At 42.6% G+C, this 23,686-nt stretch overlaps 2 protein-coding genes across 8 annotated transcripts in view; one reads left to right on the top strand and one right to left on the bottom strand.

The window, feature by feature from the left end:
- KLHDC1 (kelch domain containing 1) overlaps nt 1-471 on the bottom strand; it is a 54,743-nt gene extending 54,272 nt beyond the window's left edge. For 4 of the 5 annotated variants that reach the window (XR_012645870.1, XM_074996162.1, XM_074996164.1 and 1 more), the window contains exon 1: nt 277-471. Coding sequence is in view for 4 of the 5 variants with exons in the window: in XM_074996162.1 (XP_074852263.1) it covers nt 277-399 (123 nt within the window). In the remaining variant the exon portion in view is untranslated. Of the gene's footprint in view, nt 1-104 lie in introns of all 5 variants that reach the window. The other variant, XM_074996163.1, reaches the window with a different exon arrangement.
- Nucleotides 472-6,606: 6,135 nt separating this feature from the next.
- The window catches only part of POLE2 (DNA polymerase epsilon 2, accessory subunit), a 33,856-nt gene continuing 16,776 nt past the window's right edge, over nt 6,607-23,686 (top strand). For 2 of the 3 annotated variants that reach the window (XM_074996155.1, XM_074996156.1), the window contains exons 1-10: nt 6,610-6,677; nt 11,127-11,227; nt 12,509-12,584; nt 13,156-13,233; nt 14,313-14,406; nt 17,281-17,355; nt 18,691-18,774; nt 20,606-20,662; nt 21,665-21,713; nt 22,495-22,567. In XM_074996155.1, coding sequence (XP_074852256.1) covers nt 6,610-6,677; nt 11,127-11,227; nt 12,509-12,584; nt 13,156-13,233; nt 14,313-14,406; nt 17,281-17,355; nt 18,691-18,774; nt 20,606-20,662; nt 21,665-21,713; nt 22,495-22,567 — 755 coding nt within the window. Of the gene's footprint in view, nt 6,678-11,126; nt 11,228-12,508; nt 12,585-13,155; nt 13,234-14,312; nt 14,407-17,280; nt 17,356-18,690; nt 18,775-20,605; nt 20,663-21,664; nt 21,714-22,494; nt 22,568-23,686 lie in introns of all 3 variants that reach the window. The other variant, XM_074996157.1, reaches the window with a different exon arrangement.

Below are 23,686 nucleotides of genomic sequence, written 5' to 3'. Positions count from 1 at the left end.
CTCTCAAGGACCGAAGTTAACCGTGGCGCCGCTGGGGGCACCCAGAGGAACCGCGGCTCCGGCCCGGCCCTGTAGCAGCAAAACCCGCCCCTCCCCCAGCTTACCACGTATCCGCCCCACACATAGAGGAAGTTCCCATCCACCACGGCGCAGTGGCCGCTCCGTTCCTCAGCCACGCGAAACTGCGAAGAAGGAGGAGGACCCGCCGCCATCTTACGAATGGGGGCGGCTGCCGGAGTGACCCTCCCCCGCCACCACCGTCTGGGGCAGCGCTACCTGCTCGCCGGCGCTCGGCCGCCCTCTGGCGGACGGGAAGCGGAGAGGGTCCAAACTGTGGGGAGTCGCAGAAGGCGCAGTACCGCAGCGCCCGCTCCTCCGCCCCCGCCCCAAATCGGGCATTCTCCGTGTGCTCACGTGGCTGGGATGAGTGCGGGGGGCCGGGGACGCGGCTCGAAGGCTCCGCTCCCCGCTCCCCGCTCCCCGCTCCGCCCTCCTCCCCGGCGGGCGCCCTGCGTGCTGGCGTGCTCCCCCCGGGGGCGAATCAGAACCCTCCCCTCCTCCCTCTGCTCTAGCTCGTTGCCTCTGCCACCCTCCGGAGTTGAAAGATCAGAAGCTCAGTTGTGAAATGTCCAGAAGTTCTGCCAAGAGCTGTTAGCAAGCCTGGTTCTTAACTGTGGAAAGCTTTCGCGGGGAGCCTCTTGCGGGGGCATTACCTGCCCGTCCCAGGGCAGCTGGCAAAAGGATACCCTCGGCTAACTTGCATGTTGTCCCCCTTGTTTTCTGTGGCCCTCTTAGGTTCCCCAATCCCTTCATCTCCTTTGCCACTCACCCTGTCCCCCCATACCGTAATACCTACATTGTGCTCCCAACCCCTGATGTCACCCTTAACCTCTGCACAGTGCAGCTTTCACCTCGGACCCCTGCACTTCCTTCCCATTTGTGCCCCCAGCCCTGCTCTGCCAACAAGCATACCATATTGCCTCCCTACCCAGTGCTCCCATCCTCTTGTGCCCGGCGACGGCCGTACCCAGTGGCCCCTCACCCAGGGATCTCCACTAAGGATGCCTGTGCTCAGCACGCTCGCACCTCCAGACCTCCTTCACTGCCCAGCTCTCCTTTCACAGCCTCCCCACAACTGCCTAAAAATTAAAAAATTCTGTGCACAGGATTTTAAGATGTGGCAAATTTTATATGGCAGTAAGTGTGGAGGTGCTAGCATAGCAGTGGCAAGCATAGGCCCCTGACTGCACAGAGGTGGAAGATCACCCTGCATCCGTTGTCCCCTTTCTTCCTATGGGACTGAGCAGTGAGATATCTCTGTGTGGATGTCTAAAGGCCACAGGGAAGTATTTTACATGATAGATGGGATGTCAGCCATGACCCAAAATCTATTTGAATAATGACCAAAAAAAAAAACAGATACCAATGATCAGTCCAGTCAAGCCCAATGTCAGCCTGCCAAGTCTCTTGGCCATCACTTTCCAAAAGGCCTTTCATTCCCCTAAAATACAGCTTTTCCCTTCAATCCTGAAAAGTAAGAGGTGGGATGTCCAGTTTAATAATAAAAGGAGTTCCAATTCAGGCGCAAGTCTTTTCCTCCTCCTCTGATTTATACACCTGGTTGTAACAGATGGCTCAGTAGGATTGTACTGGGTATAAATAAGTCAGCACACAGTTTCAATAATGCTACATCATTGGGGCTAGAGATATAAATCAGCCAGGTCTCATTTGAACAGTGGCTCTTGTTTTAGATTGATGAAGGCAGCTTTTAAAAGGCCTTTTCCAGGGGTAAGGAAGAATATGCTGCACTTTAGAGGGGACCTTTAAAATCCCACTCAACTCTGCATTGCTTAGAACTCTCCCTAGTTCAAAATACTACTATCTGGAGATACATGGATCCACAGGTCAAAAAAAAAAAGTTCCATTTTCCTACATAAAAGTTTTCAGCCTTGTCAAGTGCAAGTTTATCTTTCTCCCCAGCAAAAAGATTGCTCCCTCCCTGCCATCCTGCAGCCCCCACTGCTGCTTTTCTGCTCCAGGTATATCCCCTTCCTCCTCTTATTTCTGTGTCAGTTTCCTGATGACACTAATGCTGTGAATAAGCAGGGAAATCACAGGCCACCTTCTTTAATTTTCCTATAATTTTCCCTTCTCCCTAGCCATGTTGTGTGTGTGCCTCTCCCTCCTCCCATCCTGTGTGTGCTGCAGATCCCTGCTGGGGAAGGGAGGAGAGGAAAAGAATGGACCAAAGGGTGTTTGTCTGGGCTTAAACTTCAGAGCATAGGGAGGGGGTATGAAAAGGAGAGTAGGAGGCAGAGGGCCAAAAGCTGCTGACAGGGCAGAGGATGTGTGCAGAACAGGGGATATATTCAGGGGCAGTATAGGCAGGACCATGTATAGAATTTCAGGATATACGTGCTTTTTTGTAAATGTGGACTGAAATTTCTCTAGATATTTAGATAGTTCAAAATAGTTGTCCAATGAGTGTACATAAGAGAAGCTAATGAAAAACTGATTGCTAAAATGAATTTGTTGTACTAAAAATGTATACAGTAATAAAGGTTTATAGAGACTACCTGTTGAGATGTGCTGTAATATGGTAAGTGAAAAACAATGATATTCCCTCCTTCCCCTCCCTTTCCTGTTGCTAGCCATCAAGGTGATGCTGGGAAAGGTAGTCCTTTCTGGGCTCCAGTGTCAGCTCTCTAGGCATGGACCTGGTTAAGGAACTGCAGGTAGAGCACTGACCTTGTAAACTGAGGGTTGTTAGCTCAATCCTTGAGGGGGCCTTTTCAAGGTTCTGGGGCAGATGAGATTTAAAAAACAGTGAGGGATGGTGATAGGTTGTGCAGGGAGACTAGATTTTAGGTCCTTTCCAACTCTGTGAGCTGTGTATATCTCCATGTATGTAGGATATGTATATCTCCTAAGGTGCCTTGGGTTCCCCCATCATGCCTTGCAGCCTCCCACTGCATAGTGTATCAGTAAGGAAGGGAGAGAAACTGGATATTAGCGGTGGGGTGGTTTATATCCTTCACACTCTGCCCTGTGTATGAGCCTCACAGAATGGCTTGGAACAGCCTATCCCCCAGGGACTAGTAGCCTGTTCTCCAGAAGACCTTAGCACATTTGCTGCTGGCTCCCCAAGCCAGAAAAAGACACCCCCACACACACACACTTTTCCTTTTCCAGCTTGCCTTCCTCCATCCATCCCTAGTTCCTCCTCTACCCTGGCTCTCCAAAGTCACATGACTAGCTGTAGACACCCTCCTCCCAAGCTCAGCTGCCTCCCTCTTTTCCCAGCCTCCAAGTTCTCCCCCAGCCCTGTTCCCAATCTTGCCCAGTCCTCCCTGTTTTCCCCCCACTCCCTTACATGCAAACTTTCACTCTGTGGGTGCCCTACAGGGGCCTCAGACCCACTGGAGACTGAGTTGTGCAGGCAGGGAGGGATTCTGCAGCTCTGGGCTTCTCACAGGACAGGAGGGACCTGGTCGGAGCTAGAGCCCTTAGCCCAGCCCTGAATAGTTGGAAGGGAAAGATCCAATGGGTCAGGAAGAAACCTGCCAGTGCACAGTAGGGCTACGTCTACACGTGAGGCCAACATCGAAGTAGCTTATTTCAATGTAGCAACATCGAAATAGGCTATTTCGATGAATAACGTCTACACGTCCTCCAGGGCTGGCAACGTCGATGTTCAACTTCGACGTTGCGCGGCACCACATCGAAATAGGTGCTGCGAGGGTACGTCCACACGCCAAAGTAGCACACATCGAAATAAGGGTGCCAGGCACAGCTGCAGACAGGGTCACAGGGTGGACTCAACAGCAAGCCGCTCCCTTAAAGGGCCCCTCCCAGACACAGTTGCACTAAACAACACAAGATACACAGAGCCGACAACTGGTTGCAGACCCTGTGCCTGCAGCATGGATCCCCAGCTGCTGCAGCAGCAGCCAAAAGCCCTGGGCTAAGGGCTGCTGCCCATGGTGACCATAGAGCCCCGCAGGGGCTGGAGAGAGAGCATCTCTCAACCCCCCAGCTGATGGCCGCCATGGAGGACCCAGCAATTTCGACGTTGCGGGACGCGGATCGTCTACACGGTCCCTACTTCGACGTTCAACGTCGAAGTAGGGCGCTATTCCGATCCCCTCATGAGGTTAGCGACTTCGACGTCTCGCCACCTAACGTCACAGTTAACTTCGAAATAGCGTGCACGTGTAGACACAGCTTAGGGATCAGATACAGAAATCCATGCTGTAGCCAGACAGAGGAAGCCCAAACCCAGAGCAGTGCCCTTTTGGTTGTGGTGCTCTGGGCAAGGGCTCAGTTTGCCCAACTGTAGGGCTGGCACTGGCAGCAGGACATCAGGCATGCAACAGCCAGGCTGAGTGGCTTTTAAACTGCACAAATGATCTCAGGTCTTTCCCCAAATATAGCTGCACCTAATTACGTACATCAGGAATTTATCTACATTACAAAATTATATTGTGTGATTGAACATGACTGTGAATGACACACAAGATGAAGCTGACAATGATTTACCCTGATACGTGCTGACAGCTAAATTGTGATCAGCAGCTTTAAGTCATCCAATGGTGATCAAACACTACAGGAACAAAACTAAAAAGCAGTCCAGTATCACTTTAAAGACTAACAAAATAATTTATTAGGTGATGAGCTTTCATGGGACAGACCCACTTCTTCAGATCATAGCCATACCAGAACAGATTCAATATTTGAGGCACAGAGAACCAAAAAGAGTAATCATGGTTGACAAATAAGAAAAAATATTATCAAGGTGAGCAAATCAGAGAGCAGAAGGGCAGAAGTGGGGGGAAGTCAATAATTAGATCAAGCAAAGTATGTAAGAGTCCCTGTAATGAGCTAGAAAATTGCCATCCTGTTTCAAAAATTGTCTAACTCATTATAGGGACTTTTCTACATACTTGCTTTATCTAATTCTTGACTTCCCCCCTCCTTCTGCAACTCTGCTCTTTGATTTGCTCACCTTGATAATAATTTTTCTGATTTGTCAACCTTGATTACTATTTTTGGTTCTTTGTGCCTTAAATATTGAGTCTATTCTGGTATGGCTATGATCTGAAGAAGTGGATCTGTCCCATGAAAGCTCATCACCTAATAAATTATTTTGTTAGTCTTTAAAGAACTACTGGGCTGCATTTATAGTTTTGATAGTATATAGACTAGCATGGCTATCTCTCTGTTACTACAGGAACAAAGGAACTGTTGTCATCATCAATCTCATCCTTCAATGTCCTGTTGCTGACAGTCAATGCTTTTCAGAGAAAAATGCAAGAAACCTCACTGGACAGGTGTGGGATAATTAATGCTCCATGATGGCTTTATCCTAATCCTTATTAGAGATTGCTTTAAAGGTATACGTTTATAGCCTTGCAAATAACATTTTATAATGTAAACAAACTCCATGGAGTAGTAAAATCCAGAAGTGCACAAAATCTAGAAAGCGTAATTTCAAACCCTGACTTCTGGAATCTCCACTAAATTGCATCTGACAAAGCCGGTCTTTGGCCACAAAAGCTCATGCTCCAATATATGTTAGTCTGTAAAGTGCCACGAGACTTCTTCTTGTTCAAATTGCCTTTGTAAGTTGTTGAGTAGGTATCTGGGGATGACCCAGCACTTTTGATCAGGAACTTGCATATAGAAATAATTGGAGTTGTATAAATACATATATAGGGTTTGTGTCTTCAAACCCTTGGCCATTAGTAATGGTATATTATGAGACTAAAATCACAGGAAATGTAATAAATATTCTCTTAACATCCCCCCATTTCAATTTTCTCCTCCTCCAGTTTGTATTGTCTTCTGGTTTAAATTGAATTCCCACATTTAATAGATCAGTGCCACAGTTGTGGGCTTTGCCAGGAGCTCTGCGCTAGCCCAGTGACCCAGCTGGCCCTGCTGCACTTTTCAGCCGCGCACCATTCTCTGCACGTGCTACGGCCGCCCCTGAACACAGCCAAAACCTGGGGCCGCTATGAAAGGAAAAGAAAGCCCGAGTCTGTTCTCCAAGGAAACTGGAGAGAACTAACAGGTGCAGAGGGGCAGGAAGATCGCGCCGTGCATGGAGCAACCTGGAAAGCGAGAGCGCTCAGTGATTTGTTCGCTGTCCGGTACAGAAGAGATGAAGGAGGGAAACGACACCGACAGACACAGGTCTGTGAAGTTGACACATGGCTCTGGGCGGCTCCCGGGAGCTTTCCAGCCGCTGCGTTCGCCGGCCAGACTAACTGCTGGCCCCGGCCCCGCACGGAGTGCAACAACCCCCAACAAGCCCCTTCCCGGGGCCGCCGCAGGGCGCGCCTCTGCGAAGAGACCCGCGGAAAGGGCTGACTTGTGCCTCAAGCAGCTGACAGCGCGGCGCCAGCAGGGCCGGCCGGAGCCTCCCCCGTGTGAACCGGCTCCGGGCACAACGAGAGCACAAAACCACTCCCCCTCCCACCCCGCTCAGGACCTCGGAGCCGGGATTGGCTTAGCGCCGCTGAGCCCCGCCCCGCCTCCCCTCCTCTCATTGGACAGGGCCGGCACCTGTAGGCGGGGCCCTGGTTGGTGGCGCCAACTTTGTCCAAGATGGCTGCGGAGAAGTTGAGGAGCAAAGTGGGTTCCGCCTTCAAGCTGCACGGGCTGCTGCTCCGCGCGTGAGTAGCCGCGGCCGCGGCGAGCCGAAACGTCGCACGGACCCGGCAGCCCCCCGGGGAAAAGGCGGGGCCAGGCATCGCCCTTTCCCGTGCCTGGGCCCCCCGCTCCTCCCCCTTGGCGCCCAAGTGGGGAGAGTTATTCCGACCCCCCGTGCGTCGCCCGGCCTCGTTCGTCGCCGGTGGGAGACACTGACACTCCCAACCGTGCTGCGAGTCCACGGTGATGGGCCCCTGTCAGAACCGGGAGCGGCCATACTTATTCCCCCCAGGCCAGAGACAGCAGCAGTTCAGCGTGCGCTGTCTCTTCTGCTCAGCAATGAGAAGGCAGGTTAAACCTCTCTTGGCCGGCACCCTGGGGACTGACCAGTGCCGGGCGTGGGAATTTCCCCAGCTACAGGAGGTCAATATTGTCTAGCAGCATTACCAACACTTCTGCTGCTTATGGGGCTCTTAGAACACATTCGGGGTAAATAACAGCACAGACCCCTGAGAGCCGGGAATGATGTCTGGAAACAAACTTTATAGGACCACGGGAAACTTGGCCACGCCCATGATAAGTGGTTGTCCAGCCAGCTAAATTCATACTGCATTATGGACGTTGCCAGATGAGAGAGTTCTGGATTAAAGCGGTTCATCCTGTAGTTGGTACAGGTCTTACAGACTTAGGTCTGATCTGCACAGGTAGTCTGTCTTCCATTGGAAGTTAGGGGCCTTAATACCTGTGGAAACATGAATTCCAGTGGCACCTTACAGACTAACAGACATTTTGGGGCATAAGCTTTTGTGGTCTAAGACCAGCTTCGTCTTTGCTCACAAAAGCTCATGCTCCAAAGTATCTGTTAGTCTATAAGGTGCCACAGGACTTCTTGTTGTTTTTGAAGATACAGACTAACTTGGCTACCTCTCTCATACTTAATACCTGCCTGATCTGTGCCTTTGTCTCTTCTCTTAGTGTTGTACTGGAATTGAAGTAAAACTTTTCCCCCTAGTGGCTGAAGGAATCTTTTCTTACTTTTAATACTATCTCAAGTATCAGAGAGTTAGCCGTGTTAATCTGTATCTTCAAAAACAACAAGAAGTCCTGTGGTACCTTATAGATTAACATATTTTGGAGAATAAGCTTTCGTGGGCAAAGACCCGCTTCATCATCTCCAAAATATCTGTTAGTCTATGAGGTGCCACAGGACTTCTTGGCCGCGTCTACACGTGCACGCTACTTCGAAGTAGTGACACTAACTTCGAAATAGCGCCCGTCACGGCTACACGTGTTGGGCGCTATTTCGAAGTTGAAATCGACGTTAGGCGGCGAGACGTCAAAGCCGCTAACCCCATGAGGGGATGGGAATAGCGCCCTACTTCGAAGTTGAACGTCGAAGTAGGGCATGTGTAGACGATCCGTGTCCTGCAACATCGAAATAGCGGGGTCCGCCATGGTGGCCATCAGCTGAGGGGTTGAGAGACGCTCTCTCTCCAGCCCCTGCGGGGCTCTATGGTCACCGTGTGCAGCAGCCCTTAGCCCAGGGCTTCTGGCTGCTGCTGCTGCAGTTGGGGATCCATGCTGCATGCACAGGGTCTGCAACCAGTTGTCGGCTCTGTGGATCTTGTGTTGTTTAGTGCAACTGTCTGGGAGGGGCCCTTTACGGGAGCGGCTTGCTGTTGAGTCCGCCCTGTGACCCTGTCTTCAGCTGTGCCTGGCACCCTTATTTCGATGTGTGCTACTTTGGCATGTAGACGTTCCCTCGCAGCGCCTATTTTGATGTGGGTCTGTGCAATGTCGATGTTGAACGTCGACATTGCCAGCCCTGGAGGACGTGTAGACGTTATTCATCGAAATAAGCTACTTCGATGTAGGCTTCACGTGTAGACGTAGCTCTTGTTATATTAAGTATGTAACTACTGGTCTTGCTATCACTTCCCACGTACCATTGGGGTATAGTAACAGAGAGATAGCCGTGTTAGTCTATATACTATCAAAACAAAAAAACAGTCCAGTAGCACTTTAAAGACTAACAAAATAATTTATTAGGTGATGAGACAAAGAATTAATGGTCATAAAACAGACATAAAAACACTCCTGATTCACAAACCTGTCAGTCAGCAGTTTAATGGAATGGGCCATTCTGTTAATGACCTGAAAGTCTGTGTTTTACTGAAAAGGAATTTTCACAGCCATTTGGAAAGAGAGGCTGCTGAACTCTGTCTTATATTCAAATTCAACACATTAACACATGGTTTGAACCGGTATGACAATTTTCTAGCTCATTATAGGGGCTCTTTTACATACTTTTCTTAATCTAATTATTGACTCCTCCCCTCCCCCCCGCTCCTTCTGCCTCTCTGATTTGCTTATTTTGATAATAATTTTTCCGATTTGTCAACCTTGATTACTATTTTTGGTTCTCAGTGCCCTAAATATTGAGTCTGCTCTGGTGTGGCTATGATCTGAAGAAGTGGGTCTGTCCCACGAAAGCTCATCACCTAATAAATTATTTTGTTAGTCTTTAAAGTGCTACTGGACTGCTTTTTTGTTACCATTGGGGTATAGGAGCTTTATAATATCTAGTGTCACTTCTGTTCCTGCAATCCAGCTGTCTTTTCATTCTCTTGTACATAGAGGTACTGAAAACAGAAATCAGAGTACTCACTTGTGGCTTACTGAATAAAAGCCTCAAGAATAGGGGTGGGCTCATATTATAGATTAGTGTTTATCATAAATTTTGTGTATGAGATTTATGATGTGATTGGCCTTAACATCATTACAAAATGTATTAACTATGGTTTAAACCTCAAATGGGCATAAACAGATTCAGGCATATGCTTAGTTTGCACACTTGTGTAATCTTGTGGGTTTCACAGTATATAAAGTCAATCTCGTACCTAATTTTTTTCAGGATTGGGGTCTCTGACTGTAAAGCAAATGAATGTGTTGGAACTCATGGAAATTAACATAAGTGTTTAGCATTTCATGCTTCTCAACTCTGTTGGTAGACTGATCTGAGGGCAGGCCTAGGGTTACTCTAGAAAGACTCTGATAGGAAATTTGCCTACAACCACTCTCAGGCCAGGTCTACACTGAGACAAAAAATTGATGTAAGATGCGTAGCTCCAGGTACATGAATTGCGTAGCTGGAGTTGATGTATTGGAAATTGATTTATGTTGTCCGCACAACAGGAGACTGATGGGAGAAAGTTTTCAGTCAACTTCCCTTACTCCTCATGACAGATAGGAGTACGAGGGTCGACAGTGGAGCCTTGATGGTTTGATTTAGCATGGCCTCACTAGGCACGCTATATCGAACCCTGGAAGACAGACTGCAACCATGTTGATCTCCTGCCAAGCATACATATACCCTCATTCTCATCCAAGTGCTCAGTTTTTCCCCAATAATGTGGCTGTGTCTCATATTTTTTCCCTCCAGAGAACTTACTACAATAGTAGTTCTCTTTTTCTTTTATTTTGGACAAGAGTTTCAGTTATGCATGGTATTTAATTTTTTTTTTATTTCTAAAAACAATTATTTTGGACAATGTCCTTCAGTTACTTAATTACTGAGTTTTTTGAGGATTCTAAGTTTAGAAGTCTGGGGAATCAAGAGTTAAATGTGAACTATTTTAAGTTCAGACTGTAGACCAAAATGTCACTTTTGATCAGCTGTTGGATGACATGAATCAAGAATTGCTTTTCTTTAAATACAGATCTCTAGTTTGAATTTTAGGGAGGAACTGCAGATGAAAACATCTTATTTCAAGTGGAATTATATACAGCTTTTGAAAACACCTCAAATTAATTTTTCTGTTTCTATTGCAAAATAATAGTGATAATGGCAGTGTGAGTCACTTTTTTGTGAGAAAAGAACTTCTGTCCTTCCTTGCAATACTGCTTCAGATGAATGGGAAGTCCAGAACTCTGGGAGAAAGGAGTGTTACTTTTAATATAATCTGACTTTCTGGTTCAGGTGGAAGGAATGTTTTCTCTCCTTTTTGCATTCCTTTCACTTTTTTATGTCTATCTTCTCTCCCTTTTAATATTTGCATGGATAATATTCAGAGCATCATATTTCCACTGTATCTAGATAATAGAAGTCTTCCTGAAGAAGATGATGTCTTGATAGATTAGATTTTGTGTAGTCTTCTCCTTAAAAGTTTACATAGCAGGGTAGGACATTGGATTGTACAGTGGGCATCTGCCTGGAGGATCTGTTGAGATCCCCAAAGCCTGCTGCTTCATACTTATTTTTTTTCAATTGAGTATTTTTTAAATTTTGCAACATCTTTGACTTAAATGGGATCAGGATAAGTATTTCTCTGTTCTTTCTCACTAATAACCGGAAACCTTATAACAGTTGTTTACTCCCTCATCAATATTATTATAGTGGATATGAGGCATATATTTTATTTATTAAATATTAATTTCTTTTCTTGGCTAACTTATTTTTTCATTCCAATTAGTGAAGCTAGTAAATACCTTACCGAAGCTCTGCAGTCTGTCAATGAATTAGAGCTTGAAGATGTAATAGAAAACATCATTGATGCTGTTGAAAAACAGCCTTGTAAGTAACTTCAGCCCTCAATCATCTAAATTAATCCTGCCTTTATGTCTGTAAAAAGAAAAATCTAACAACTCACTGTTTCTTCTAGTCAAGATGTTTGAACATTGATGTGTTACATATATATATATACACACACCCTGTTTCCCTAAGCGCAAAGATTTGTCACCTCACCAAATGCCAGTGTAATTTTGCTACTTTAGAGATCTGGCAGGCCTGTGTCTCCCGACTATCCTAATAGCAGTCAAATGCTTGAATGCCAAATTATGTCTTCTATCTTGGATTTAGAACAAAAATTACCAGTTTTAAAGCTTTGAAAATTTTATATTGTTTCTTCATGTTTAAGTTCTGCTTGTATACGATGTGTGTCAGGGCAGTTGAAAATACAACTTTAAACCTTTAAGCATCCTGAAAGATTAATTCTGTCTGAAAAATCCTTCAGGAATTTTATGCTTTCTTTGTGACTCAGAAGAATGTTGCACTTTTTTCTACAGACACATAATGTTGTCACTTTAAGAGTGCCATCAATAATGATGAATTTAACTTCAAAAATATCTCATTTAAACACAGTGAAGACTAAAGTTAATTGAATGCCCAGATTGTGTTAAACTTGTATACGGGTTGGGTGACAGATTTCACCTGCCCCTAGCAAGGTGAGGGCGGCTGGCTCCTGGAAGGGGCAGACCTTGTGTGGAAGGGGTGGGACTGGTGGGCTGTCCTCCCCCAGTCACGTCTTCTGTACTGCCCTTGGCTCGAGGTGTGATTTAAAGGGCCCAGGGCTCTGGGTGTTGCAGTTGCTAGCTGCCATAGTGGCAAAGGTGGCAGCTGACAGCCCCAGCTCCCAGTGCAGCTTTTCCCTTTGGCCCTTCACCTTCCCACCCCAGCAGGGTGCCTGTGTGTATAAAAAGATTCTGAAGCAATGATGAACCTACAGATGTGAAGCTTCTGTCTAACTCATTTGTAGGCTACTTTGGCAGGCTTAGAGGAGCTAATTATAATGGTCCTGTTCTAAATTCTGAGTGAATTATACTACAGATCCAATATGAAGATTTGTGTAGAGATGTAGCTTTCTGGCAAATGTATTTAATGAACTGCCTTTAGAAATTTGGCCTAGAAAATTTAGGGTACATATGTAACTTATTGAAAATATGATTTGTAAAGAATATTTAAGGGGCTTTGAAAGAGGATATTGAGCCATTTTTTATAAAATATTTGAAACATTTAATTTGATACTTGTCATCTTCCATAGGTTATAGTTTTAATCTTATGAAATGTTCTTTTCAGTGTCATCTAATATGATTGAACGGGCCACAGTGGAAGTCGCAGTCCAGGAGTGTAGCCAGTCATTAGATGAAACTATGTACGGTGATAATTTATTTTTACTTGAAATTTATGGTTAGTGTGCAGTCACTGATGATTTTTTTCCTTAGGAAATAAATGTCAGATGTTTTCAGCAATGCTAATCTTGCACTAATTCTTCTTTTTTTTTTCATCTCTCATCTCCTGATATTTAATTTAAAATTGAGTAATGTTCTTTCCTAGGAATTTTTTTCTGAAGGAGCGATCTGTAGGGATTGTGATGTGGTATTAACACTATAAAATTAAAATAATGGCTTTTTGTTGCGCATATACTGAATATCCACCAGTAAAAATAGAAATAAAAATTTTTGGGAATTAACTTTATTTTGTGCCTTTTCAGTTGAATGTTCTTTTCCATTCTACAAAATCATATATTTTTTGCATTTCATAAGATATCTTCTGGTCTCTAAAGATTTCACAATGCTCTGTTTTATGCAGTTGTGCATTACTGTTACTAAATTTTGAAAACATTGAACCATTGTTGGGGCTCCTGAGAGAATTACATGAACTGTTGCCTTGAAATTGAAATTGTTCTTTTTTCAACTAAAGCTTTAAATGTATTGTGATTTCAGAGAACACATTTTCAATATTATCGGGGCCTTTGACATTCCACGTTACATTTATAATTCAGAAAGGAAAAAGTTTCTACCGTAAGTCTTTCAGTTTTTAAGCCTCAGCTGGTATTTTCTGACATTACTAATTACCCATGTATCAAAGCCATTATTGTGTGATTAACACTATCATCTACAAACTTCCTCTCTTGGATTGTGTGTTGATCTCAAGATGGATGACGTGTAAATTGAAAGTATGTGGAAGACTGACAGCCTTTAGGAAACTGAGTATAACAAATTCTTTTTGAAGGGAGGGATTTCTTTAGTGGAATAGGGTATATAATTTCTATGCAAATATTTTGTTTTAAGGATCATGGTAAGTAGTGGCAAGTAAATATAGCTACAGTTGGGCCAAGGATCAAATCTTTTTCTTTCTGTAGCATGGAGTCAAAATAGGTAACCTTTGTCCTGTGATTACTGATGTAATATAAGCAGAACTGCTGATAGGATACTCATCTTAAGTTGTATATATTTGTCAAGTTGGTTTGGTTTGAACATTTTGTTATATGGTAATTGATCAGGGATGGAAGAAGTCCAGATAGCACTTAATCCTTTCCTTTCAAGGAGATGGCATTAATGCCTCAGAAGGTTTTTTTTTGTTTTTTGTTTTTTCTGTTTTGTCTGATTTTTGTAGTGAATTTTATAGATAAATTGCTTATGTTGCAGTACACAGAAATCCATTTGGTAGCTAACTGATAAGCTTCCTTTAGAAGAGAATCCTTTCTTCACTTTTGTTCATGATTCTGCTGGCCTACCAACAGCACTCTGCAGGTTTGTTGCAGATTTTTAATTTTGAATCGCACTCTGTAGGTTACAATGAACAGCCCAAAATATGCTAATGAGGCGCAGATGCAAATTCCTGGTGCCTCATTAGCCTAAGGTCATGTGATTTGGAGTCCGGAAGATGTTCTTCTGGACTCCAAAACAACATGTAGAAGCGCAGCCCCCGGGGGGGGTGTCTTCCCCTTTTTCCCAAAAATGTATACAGATATACATGGGATCCCTAGCAGAAATCTTCTTCCTTAACCTAATAAAATACGCAATAGCATTGAAGACTTTGTAGCATCCTACTTATAAGTGGGGTCTTTGCTTTCTTAAAAAAAATAATTTCTTTTTAGTTTGTCTATGACCAACCATCCTGTGCCAAATTTATTTGGAACTGCCAGGGATAAAGCAGAGTTGTTTCGCGAACGCTACACCATCTTGCAGCAGGTGAGTGAAACAAACCATTAAACTAACCAAAACCTATCATCTTATGTTCTGAGAGAGACATATATGTACAATAAGGCATCTACAGTTGAACAGCTAGTGTGAGCCATGGTTGTGAACTTAATATAAAATCAGGATATGTAACAGGTTGTATTGACTATCCTTTGAAATTATATGGCATTATGGATCCTGATGTGTATTAGTATCTGTTATCATGTTTGAAAAGTGGTCCGAGAATAACAATTATACACCAACCAAGAATCATACACCAGCTTTTTAACCATATACTGAATCCTCCAGCCAGATTCTACCTTAGGCTATGTCTACACTAGGAAATAAAGTCAAATTTATTAAAGTCACACTTTATACCACAAGATTTTATAAAGTCAATGGGGAGTGTCCACACATGTTTAGAAAGTCGACATAGTCTGTCCCCATTACCCTTGCTAAATTCGTCTGTGTCAGCAATGCATTGTAGGTACTGATCCTACAGTTCCTGGACCCCATTGCATTCTGGGTGTCTCTGTCAGTGTGTTATGGAAAAAAAATGTGCCGCAAGTGGTTGTGGGTGTCTGAGGTCATCATCCCAGAGTGCATTGCCTTCACTTGCCGCTCCCATTGAAAACAAACTGACAAATGCATTTTTGTGCCACTTTTCCACAGCCTGCCCCAGTACATGCCGTTACGAGGCTAGCAGGCCAATCCTGAGAAAAGTAAACTGCAGAAATAAAAATCTGAATAGTTTCAATTTGGAGCTATTGAAAAGGTGTTTTTTTGGTATTGTCGAAATGCTTCATTTTGATAACGTTATTTTGATTCATTTCATTTTGACCCAGCAGCTGGGTGGTGGGGGGGCAGCCAGAGAGCTTGGCAGCCACATGGTGCGGGGGGCAGCAGGATAAACCAGGCTCATTCCTGCTTCCTGCGCACCTGGAGAGCAGTGGAGGTGAAAATGATGGTCAGAACAGATACTTCTGGAAGCCAATAAAATCAAATTAAATAATGCTGTGTCTACACTAGTATTAAGTCGACCTTGTAAATTTGAATTTGGCTTTACTGCTCATGAAAAAGCTGGAGCAGAAAAGTTGACGTTAGGACTCTGTAAAATCGATGTAATGATATTTGTAGTAAAGGCAGATACATTATAAAATCAACCTAATTCTCCCTTAAACCTGACTTTATGCTCTAGAGTAGACATACCTTAGTCTTAATACTTAAGGTCCACTGAAAGAGTGGAGCTCCATCTACTGCTTCAAGTGATGCTGCAGGCTGTGCTGCACTGACCACATCACGTGCATGACGGAAACGGCTCGAGTTTGGAGATGCGGCGGGTGAGGGTGGGGATATTTAGAGGTGGAGATGTATTTCTTAAATGCATATTCCATAGCTTTGGAAAGGCTTTTCTATTAATAGTCTATGTACCTTACTGGTACAGTAAAAGCTTTATAAACTACTAGTGTGTACTAAACATTTGACTTTTTAAAAAGAAACTATTATGAATTGAAAACAGATAAATGTTCATTTTTAAAAAAAAAAGCGTACTTTTGCAAAGGAGGAGTATATGTGGCTCTTGGATACTCATTTAGCTTGGCTCCTTGCTTCATGGAGCGTCATGACATTACTATAATAAGCTTTGGGGCTCTGTCAAATTCAAAGATTAAAAAAAACATACTTTCTTTAATATTTGATGCTTGCTTCTTTGCTAAGGTAGTTTATTTAGTCATCTTTTAATTTACAAAAAATGTACTATTCAAGGCTCTGGCTTTCTGTCATTGGATGGAGAATCTCCTCACAGTCTGGTTCTTTTAGCTACGTGCTCTATTGGGAGTTACCCTAGAAGACCACTTAGAAGTTTTAGTAGGAGCGGATGCAGCTTGAGTACCTGATCAGTCAAATGTGTTGGTGTGGACATATTATCTCTGGGTTCCATGAACTGCAGAAGGTTCTGATCTGTGGATTTCCAGGTCATACTGAATTTGATTACCTAGATGCCTCCTCCTTTCCCTGTGCAATATTATGGTATCTGTGATAAACTCAGGCATTTCTGAGAGTTTGATGTGCACTCCTGATTGCTGGAGGCAGGGTGTTTTCAGTGGAGGGGGTGTTTGGCTGTGAAACTCTTTCTTTTTGGTTCTCTAGAAGGCTGTGTATTTAATTTTAAGATAGAGGTGCCAGTCACATTTTGTTCTGGTCAAGGATTTACTAGCCTATGGACCTTGTTGGGTTATTGCTTGTGCTATGCTGGGAGGGTATGGGGTTTGTGCATTTTGAGTTGTCAGTTGGGGTTTAGTTTTATTACTTTTTGCTTTTATTTTTTGGTTCAGATATTCAAGTCCCATGTTAGTGGGTGCATAAAATCCATTAAAAGAAACAAATATCATTCATTGCAAAGCTGGTAACTTTTCTTCATTCTCTTTGCATTCACTTTTAAAACATTGTCTGGTAAATGTAGGCCCCAGTCATTCAAGATTAATGCATGAATTTAGCTTTTTAGATTCTAAGTTCTTTAGGGCAAGGACTTGCTCTTCACTACGTTTGTATACAACAGTTCATACAGTGGATACCCGACGGACCCATTCCCTACCAAGGCACTATTATTATAAATAATGTATAAGATGACATCTTGCATGGCTTTAAAATGTTACCTTTCAAACTTCTGTTTTATTTCCAGGTATTATTTCTGGCTTATTGTTTTGAAAGTAAATACTTGTTGTTAAAATATTGTGATTTCCAAATTTCTTGTCTGAAAATGAACAGGAGAATTTAAATATCATTTCACATAATGTGTGAATAGTGAGGTGTGTGGTGGTGTTTTTTGTTTTTTTTTTGTGAGGGGTGATACTTTTAACCCAATCACTTTAATCTCATTTTTTGTAGAGGACTCATCGACATGAGTTGTTTACTCCTTCAGCAATTGGTGCTCATCCTGATGACAACAGGAGTAAATTCCAGGTAAAAATATTAATATTTTGTTGGGGTCGTGGAGACGTGTATGTACAGTATGTGGCTTAATGCATTATTATTTCCGCACTTAATACCCAAGCGTTAATCCTGACTTTTGTAATTTGTGAATATGAGATATTTGTAGTTGTCTTAAGTCTGTTTCTACATCACAAAATCCTTATATTTACAGAATTCAGCATGACTAGCAGGCTGCTCAAAAAGCAGCTTTTAACTGGGAAAAAGAAGACGTGGCTGAAGTGCACTGGCAGAGAACATTCACACATGCTGCCTCCAATAGCTTGAGGCGTTTTTTACTATCTCTATTTTATAAGCACTATATTCACAAATTTGGAGCTAATAAAGTCATCACTTAAACCTCCTCTGCTCCAAACCCATCTTACAGCCAATATGCTCGCTCTCATTTTTCCGTATCGTTATTTGTGCTGTGGGTTGGGAGCTTCATGTACAAAATTGTAGCCTTTCAGATTATCCACCATCCTGTCCAAAGCACTGCAAAGGCTTTGACAGAGCAAAATAAACCAATCTAAATTGATTTGGAATAAATCCCTTTTAATTTTATGCTAGTATATTAATTTCTTGACTGCTATGTATCTTTCCTGTCATCAGAAGCATGCACTGTAAGATGGTTGTACGATATAACGCCACTCTGTGGCCCAAGAAAACGTTTTCTCAGTAGTGACAGAGTGCGCCTCCCTGGCATAGGACTTTTGGTATCAACTATGTCACATTTACCCAGCTCTGGAAACCCAGGTCTTGTCTTAATCCTTCTCTCCATGACCCTTAATGAAAAGTGATTGGTGTTACCAAATGACTTGTGGGCCAGCTCTCTGGTTCAAATTCTGTTTTGCTGATAAATGTATGTTATCCTTGACAATATTTATTCCAGGGAGAATTTGGCCATGTATATTTAATTCTTAATCCATTTATAAATTCAGCTTCTCACATTTTTGCCACTTTTGTTTCTCCCACTGAACAATTCTTTAAGTTATCAGCCATTAATGACTTTCCCCCTCTAAATTCTGGGGCATATGACACACAAATGTAGCCTCAAATTTCCAGTAAAGCTGAATCATATTATAACCAGTTGATGCAGGCCCGACCTTAGGGCATGGTGAGCAAGGCAGTTGCCTTCAGGGTTCTGTGCCCACTGGCCAGCCTTGTCAACATCCGTTGGCTGCCCCACCAGCTGGGTCCCAGTGGTCCAGCTCTGAATTTATTTATATAAACTAGAAAATGTTTTGTGCAGTGCCTGACTTTCGTACTTAAGAACAGGTTTATGGAAGGTGTAATTTAAATCTCACTTAGTTCACTCTTTGATTCCAGCTTAAGACAATAGAAACTCTGTTGGGCAATACAGCTAAACTTGGGGATGTGATTGTTCTTGGGATGATAACACAGCTAAAAGAGGTAGGATACATTTTATTGTGGTGTCTTTTTACTTTCTGTAATGCAATATTTTTTTAAAAAATATATGGCTTAAATACCTCAATTATGGCCTGATCCAGTTTCCATTTGTCAGTCACAAAACCTCCATTGAATTTGATGCAGAAGCACTTTATTAGTGTAGTCAATAACTTACATAGAAGGGTAGCTTTATTTTTCTTTTTAAAGGACAGACTTTCGTAGTACTTCAATTTCCTGTAAACCTGGACTGTTAATCAGACAGAGTTCCACCTAGAGAGTGGTTTTCAATTGGTGCGCTGTGATGCACTGGTGTACCATGAGAACTAGCCAAGCGTGCCATGAGGGGAAACTGATGACCCCACAACAGCTGGGGTTCATACAGCAAGGCTGCCTGATTTCCAGCTGGCATAAAGTTGGTCAATTTCCGCCAATGATGGCTGTCTGCAGAGCTGCAGTGAGAGGAAATGCTGACCCTGCAGGAGCCTGTTTGCACCAGGAGGCAGCTGAAATGAACAGCCTGGGAGGGAGCCTTTTGGAGCTGGGACATGATTTAAATGCCATGTCCCAGCTCCAGTGGGCTGATGGGGGACGGGAGCCTGCTCTCTGGAGATGCCTCTTCCTCTCCACCCGCTTCTTCCTGCTGCAAATCATCAAGTAACCAAATTTCAGCTGTTACTCGATGATTGTTTACTCATTTGATTACCAGTTACTCATTTGATCCCGTTTTAGCTTATGTGCACTACTGTGTGGCAAACCTGTATAGTAAGACTGTACCACAGTAAATGTAAGTAAATGTGACGTGTATGAGCAATAAATTCAGCTGAAAAAAGTGGGTGTGCCGTGAAATTGTTTCTCAGTGTGCCGTGTAACTGAAAAAGTTGGGAACCGCTGACCTAGAGTTCTCGAGAGTTCCAACTTCAGCCACTGAAATCTTGAAATATGTCTGAACTTGTCAGTGCATTTTTACGTACTACATGTGATAAAGCAGCATATAAAATCAAAATAACCCAGAGTTAAAAGATCATATTGTTAAATATTGTATTGGATGATTATTTTTATTTCTTTAAGCTTGCAACATTTGAAAAAAAAAAAGCATTTGTTTAAGGCATTTCTAGATTCATAAACTAGAAATATATTTGCAATATGTTATGATTCAAGTCTCTAGGCAAGGCAAAACTACATCATCTCTAAATTTAAACATCTGACATGATTATAATTCATGATATAATTTTTCTTGAAAAATGTATCAAATGCTTTCTCTTTATATATCCTCAAACTTGTAAAATCAATATTGAAGCAGTGCGCCCTAATTATAATCTGGTTATATCACTGATGAAAGTTGTTAGCTAAAATTACTAGTGGTTAGTTGAGGATTGGTTTTGGAAATTGGTTTGTGTGGCATGGACTAGCACAAACAGAATATTTTATTTTTGTTATGAAGAAGACAGCAATAGGACCTTTCTGTGCCTGAGTAATCCATTCTGTGAGAATGGTTTGGGATTTCTGACAGATCTCCATTGTCCAACATTCCAACAAAGGGTATTCACCATTGGAGTTATGAATTCTCTCACTAGCGTTTAAGGATAAGTGGGTATCTAATAAATATAGTAAAGGGTTAACCTATTTTCCTGTGTGTTCTTCAGTATGGAGTCACATGCAATCCTTGCTGGAGGGAGGGGAAATTACACTTTTACCTTATTATCAGCCTTGGTGTTGAAGTACAGAAGGTTCCTGAAAATAGTGTAGGCTCTGTATTGTTTCTCTGAAGTGTGATAGCACAGTCTCCATTGACCTAGGACATACTTTTGATGCTGTGTTTAATTTTACTTTTTAGGGGAAATTTTTCTTGGAAGATCCTACAGGAGTTGTTCAGCTAGATCTTAGTAAAGCAATATCCTTTCTGTGCAAATTAAGAAGTTTTCAGAGAAAAATCATTTTAGAACTGTCAATTCACACTTTAAAAGTGCAACAGTTACATTTTAAAAGTACACATACACAACTGCAGTCCTCTACTTTTTCCATGCTAATAAATGTGGTTGCTTCAGCTCAAAACCAAAAGCAGCTTGTAGTAATGGGGTTAATATTCTGTCTCTTGGAAACCTGTCTGGAGTTGGGGGATTTTCGTGACCCTTATCCATCCAGCTACCAGGTTGATCACCCAACTCTTGCTCATCATGTAAAGCATTTACATTGCCACCACCAGCCTTACTACACCACCTGTGACTATTCAAATGCTCTTTGACTCTCATTAGTGAGCAAAGCCTCTAGGGTGGGGAAGCATTAAAAGAAGGGAAAAGTCCATTTATACCCCCCACATGCTGTGACTGATTAGTTTGAATGGAAACCGTTTCCTAGGAATGTAGGAACATAGGAACTGGTGAACTGGATCAGACCATTAACATGTCTGGGTTCCATCAGATACTTCACAAGACAACCCAGTATGAACAATTAGGCAATAATATTCCAATGGGGGCAGTTTCTTCATCACTCCCGGCGTTTATCATTGGATAGTCTTGAATTAAAAAGGCTGAGAAACATTGGCCCATGGAGCTGTGAGATAGCATTGGTGGACTTTCACTCTGAAGACCTGGGTCCACGCTGCATCCACACTGCAAAATGACAGAGTTTGGACCTATGTTGCAAGGGAACATGGACTTGGACCCACTCCAATGATGGGCTGTAGAGTCTGGGTCCTGAAGGGTTACTGACTGGCTTGACAAGGTCCTGGCTGGGATGACTTCATGGGGGTCAATCCTGCTTGAAGCAGGGGGCTGGACTAGATGACCTCCTGAGGTCCCTTCCAGCCCTGTGATTCTATGATTCTAATAGGTTTTAAAGGCATCTATATGTATCTCCCAGTCACACAAGAACATTGTCCTTAACAGCTTTGCACCAGTTCCACAGTGGCTTATATACTGAGTCATGCTTTGTTTTGGCAGAAGGTAAAGAGAAAAATAAATTTGCTAACGTTTGAAATGTTATCCTTTCTCCTTGGACCATTCGTGTAACAATATACCCTTCAGAGGTGATTAGTGGTTAATGAATTGTGTCAGCATTTATGCAAATGAGGTTTGTGAACTGAATTGGTGATTGAAACTCTTGTCTCTGAGCTTGGATCTGAGTGACCTTTTTCGGGTGAAATCAGTAGGACCCAAAAGCAACTCTCGAGTGTTCAGTTAGTGTGGACAGAAAAATTCATTTTTTCTTCATGCTCAAACTAAAGAAAGGAAATAGCGGCAACATCAATGTGGGATTAGAAAATTTTTATGAGGCAAATACAGACAAAGTGTTTTCAATCTTGTTAATAAAGCCCTAATCCTGCAGGCCTTTGATGGGAACACCCACAATAGTATGTCTGAACATACACTTAAGTGCACAATTGGGCCTTTTGGTGTTGATATTGGCAAAAATTCAGGTGGACAGTTTTCTTTCTGGTAACAATTCATTTTATAAAATACAAATAAATAATTCCAACAGGCATAATATCACTGTATAATCTGCACAATATCAACTATTACTTATTTTATGATGATCATATTGTTTTTAATATTTCGGAATGAACTAAACGGAAAATAAATAAGAGGGTGGATGTAGCTTTCATTTTTGTATTTTTCAGCTTTTGCTTTTTATAAAATTGAAACAATGTTAGTATAAAATACAGTGTTAAATATATGTTCAATATAATAAAATGTATTTCTGTGGGGTGGGGATTAAACTTCCTAGGCTGGTATGAGGATCAAATATTCCATGTGAATGCTTTTGGCTTTCCACCCACTGAGCCATCTGCTACAACTAGGTAAAAATGATGTTTAATTCTTTCATTCTGATGTCATATTTTGTTATATATTTCAAGGTACTGTTGTTGTTTATTTGTACAACATCAATGGTGTGCTTTATTTCTTAAAAATGTTGCAATGATGTTTATATCTTGCTGGTCCATTTTGAGCTTGATCCAAACCCCCCTTGTGTTAGCTGAAGAAGTCCCAGTGGTTAATGGGCTTTAGATTGAGCCCTTTGTGCATTTGATATTGTGGATATAAGGACTGCTTTGAGGAAGATGTGAAAGAGAATGTGGGACCACCAGTGAGAATGTGTTGAAGTTTAAGCACAGGCTTTGACTTGCTAATGTCTGGATAACTGCATTTTTCTATCTTCATCGGTCTTTTCCCTGCTCTCTCCCAAGTATAGATACTGAATGACATCTTGTCTAATGTTCAATTAACAAAGTGTTACTCCACTAAAGTTTATATTAATGGTGAAACTGGGTCATAGCCAGAAGCCAGAAATGATTTGGGAAGAAAAAGGGGTAAACTAGAGACTTCAGACAGAAACTCCATCTAGGGGAGGCAGAAGCAACCAAAGCAAGGGACTACTGCACCATAGGAGGGCGTTAAGGGAGATTAAAGTGGGTTAAATGGCCGGAGCCACCCCTTCTCCCAGTAGCCTTCTGAGACTCTGGGAGTTATTAGGCACCAGTTGACCTCCCCCTCTCCCCAATGTGGACTGCAGAGAGGAGAGATTTGAGCAAGTAGGAGCAGAAGCCAAAGGAGGGACCAGTTGGACCTCTGGATAGTCAAAGAACTTTCTACAGTTCGACTGTACTTTCTCTAGCCTATGCTGATTGGCATTTTGTACCCACTTCCATTTCCCAGACTTCTCCTTCACTCCACAGCTGCCCATTATCCTCTTCTCCACTTGTCTTTTCTTTCCATTTAGCTGATCCCCTCCTAAGATAAATTCACTCAAAATAAATACGTTAATTAAATTGTAGAACTGAGATGCTGTTTGCACCAGTTCCACACTGGCTTGTATACTGAGTCTTGCTTTGCTTTGGCAGAAGGTAAAGAAAAAAAAATCTGTCTTTTAAAATGTTATTCTTTCTCTTTGGACCATTGCTGTAACACTATACCCTCTT

The sequence above is a fragment of the Carettochelys insculpta genome, chromosome 6 (genome assembly GCF_033958435.1).
Source record: "Carettochelys insculpta isolate YL-2023 chromosome 6, ASM3395843v1, whole genome shotgun sequence".
Taxonomy (NCBI): Eukaryota; Metazoa; Chordata; order Testudines; family Carettochelyidae; genus Carettochelys; species Carettochelys insculpta.
Note: the sequence above shows the minus strand (reverse complement) of the source record. Positions and strands in the feature narration are given on the sequence as shown.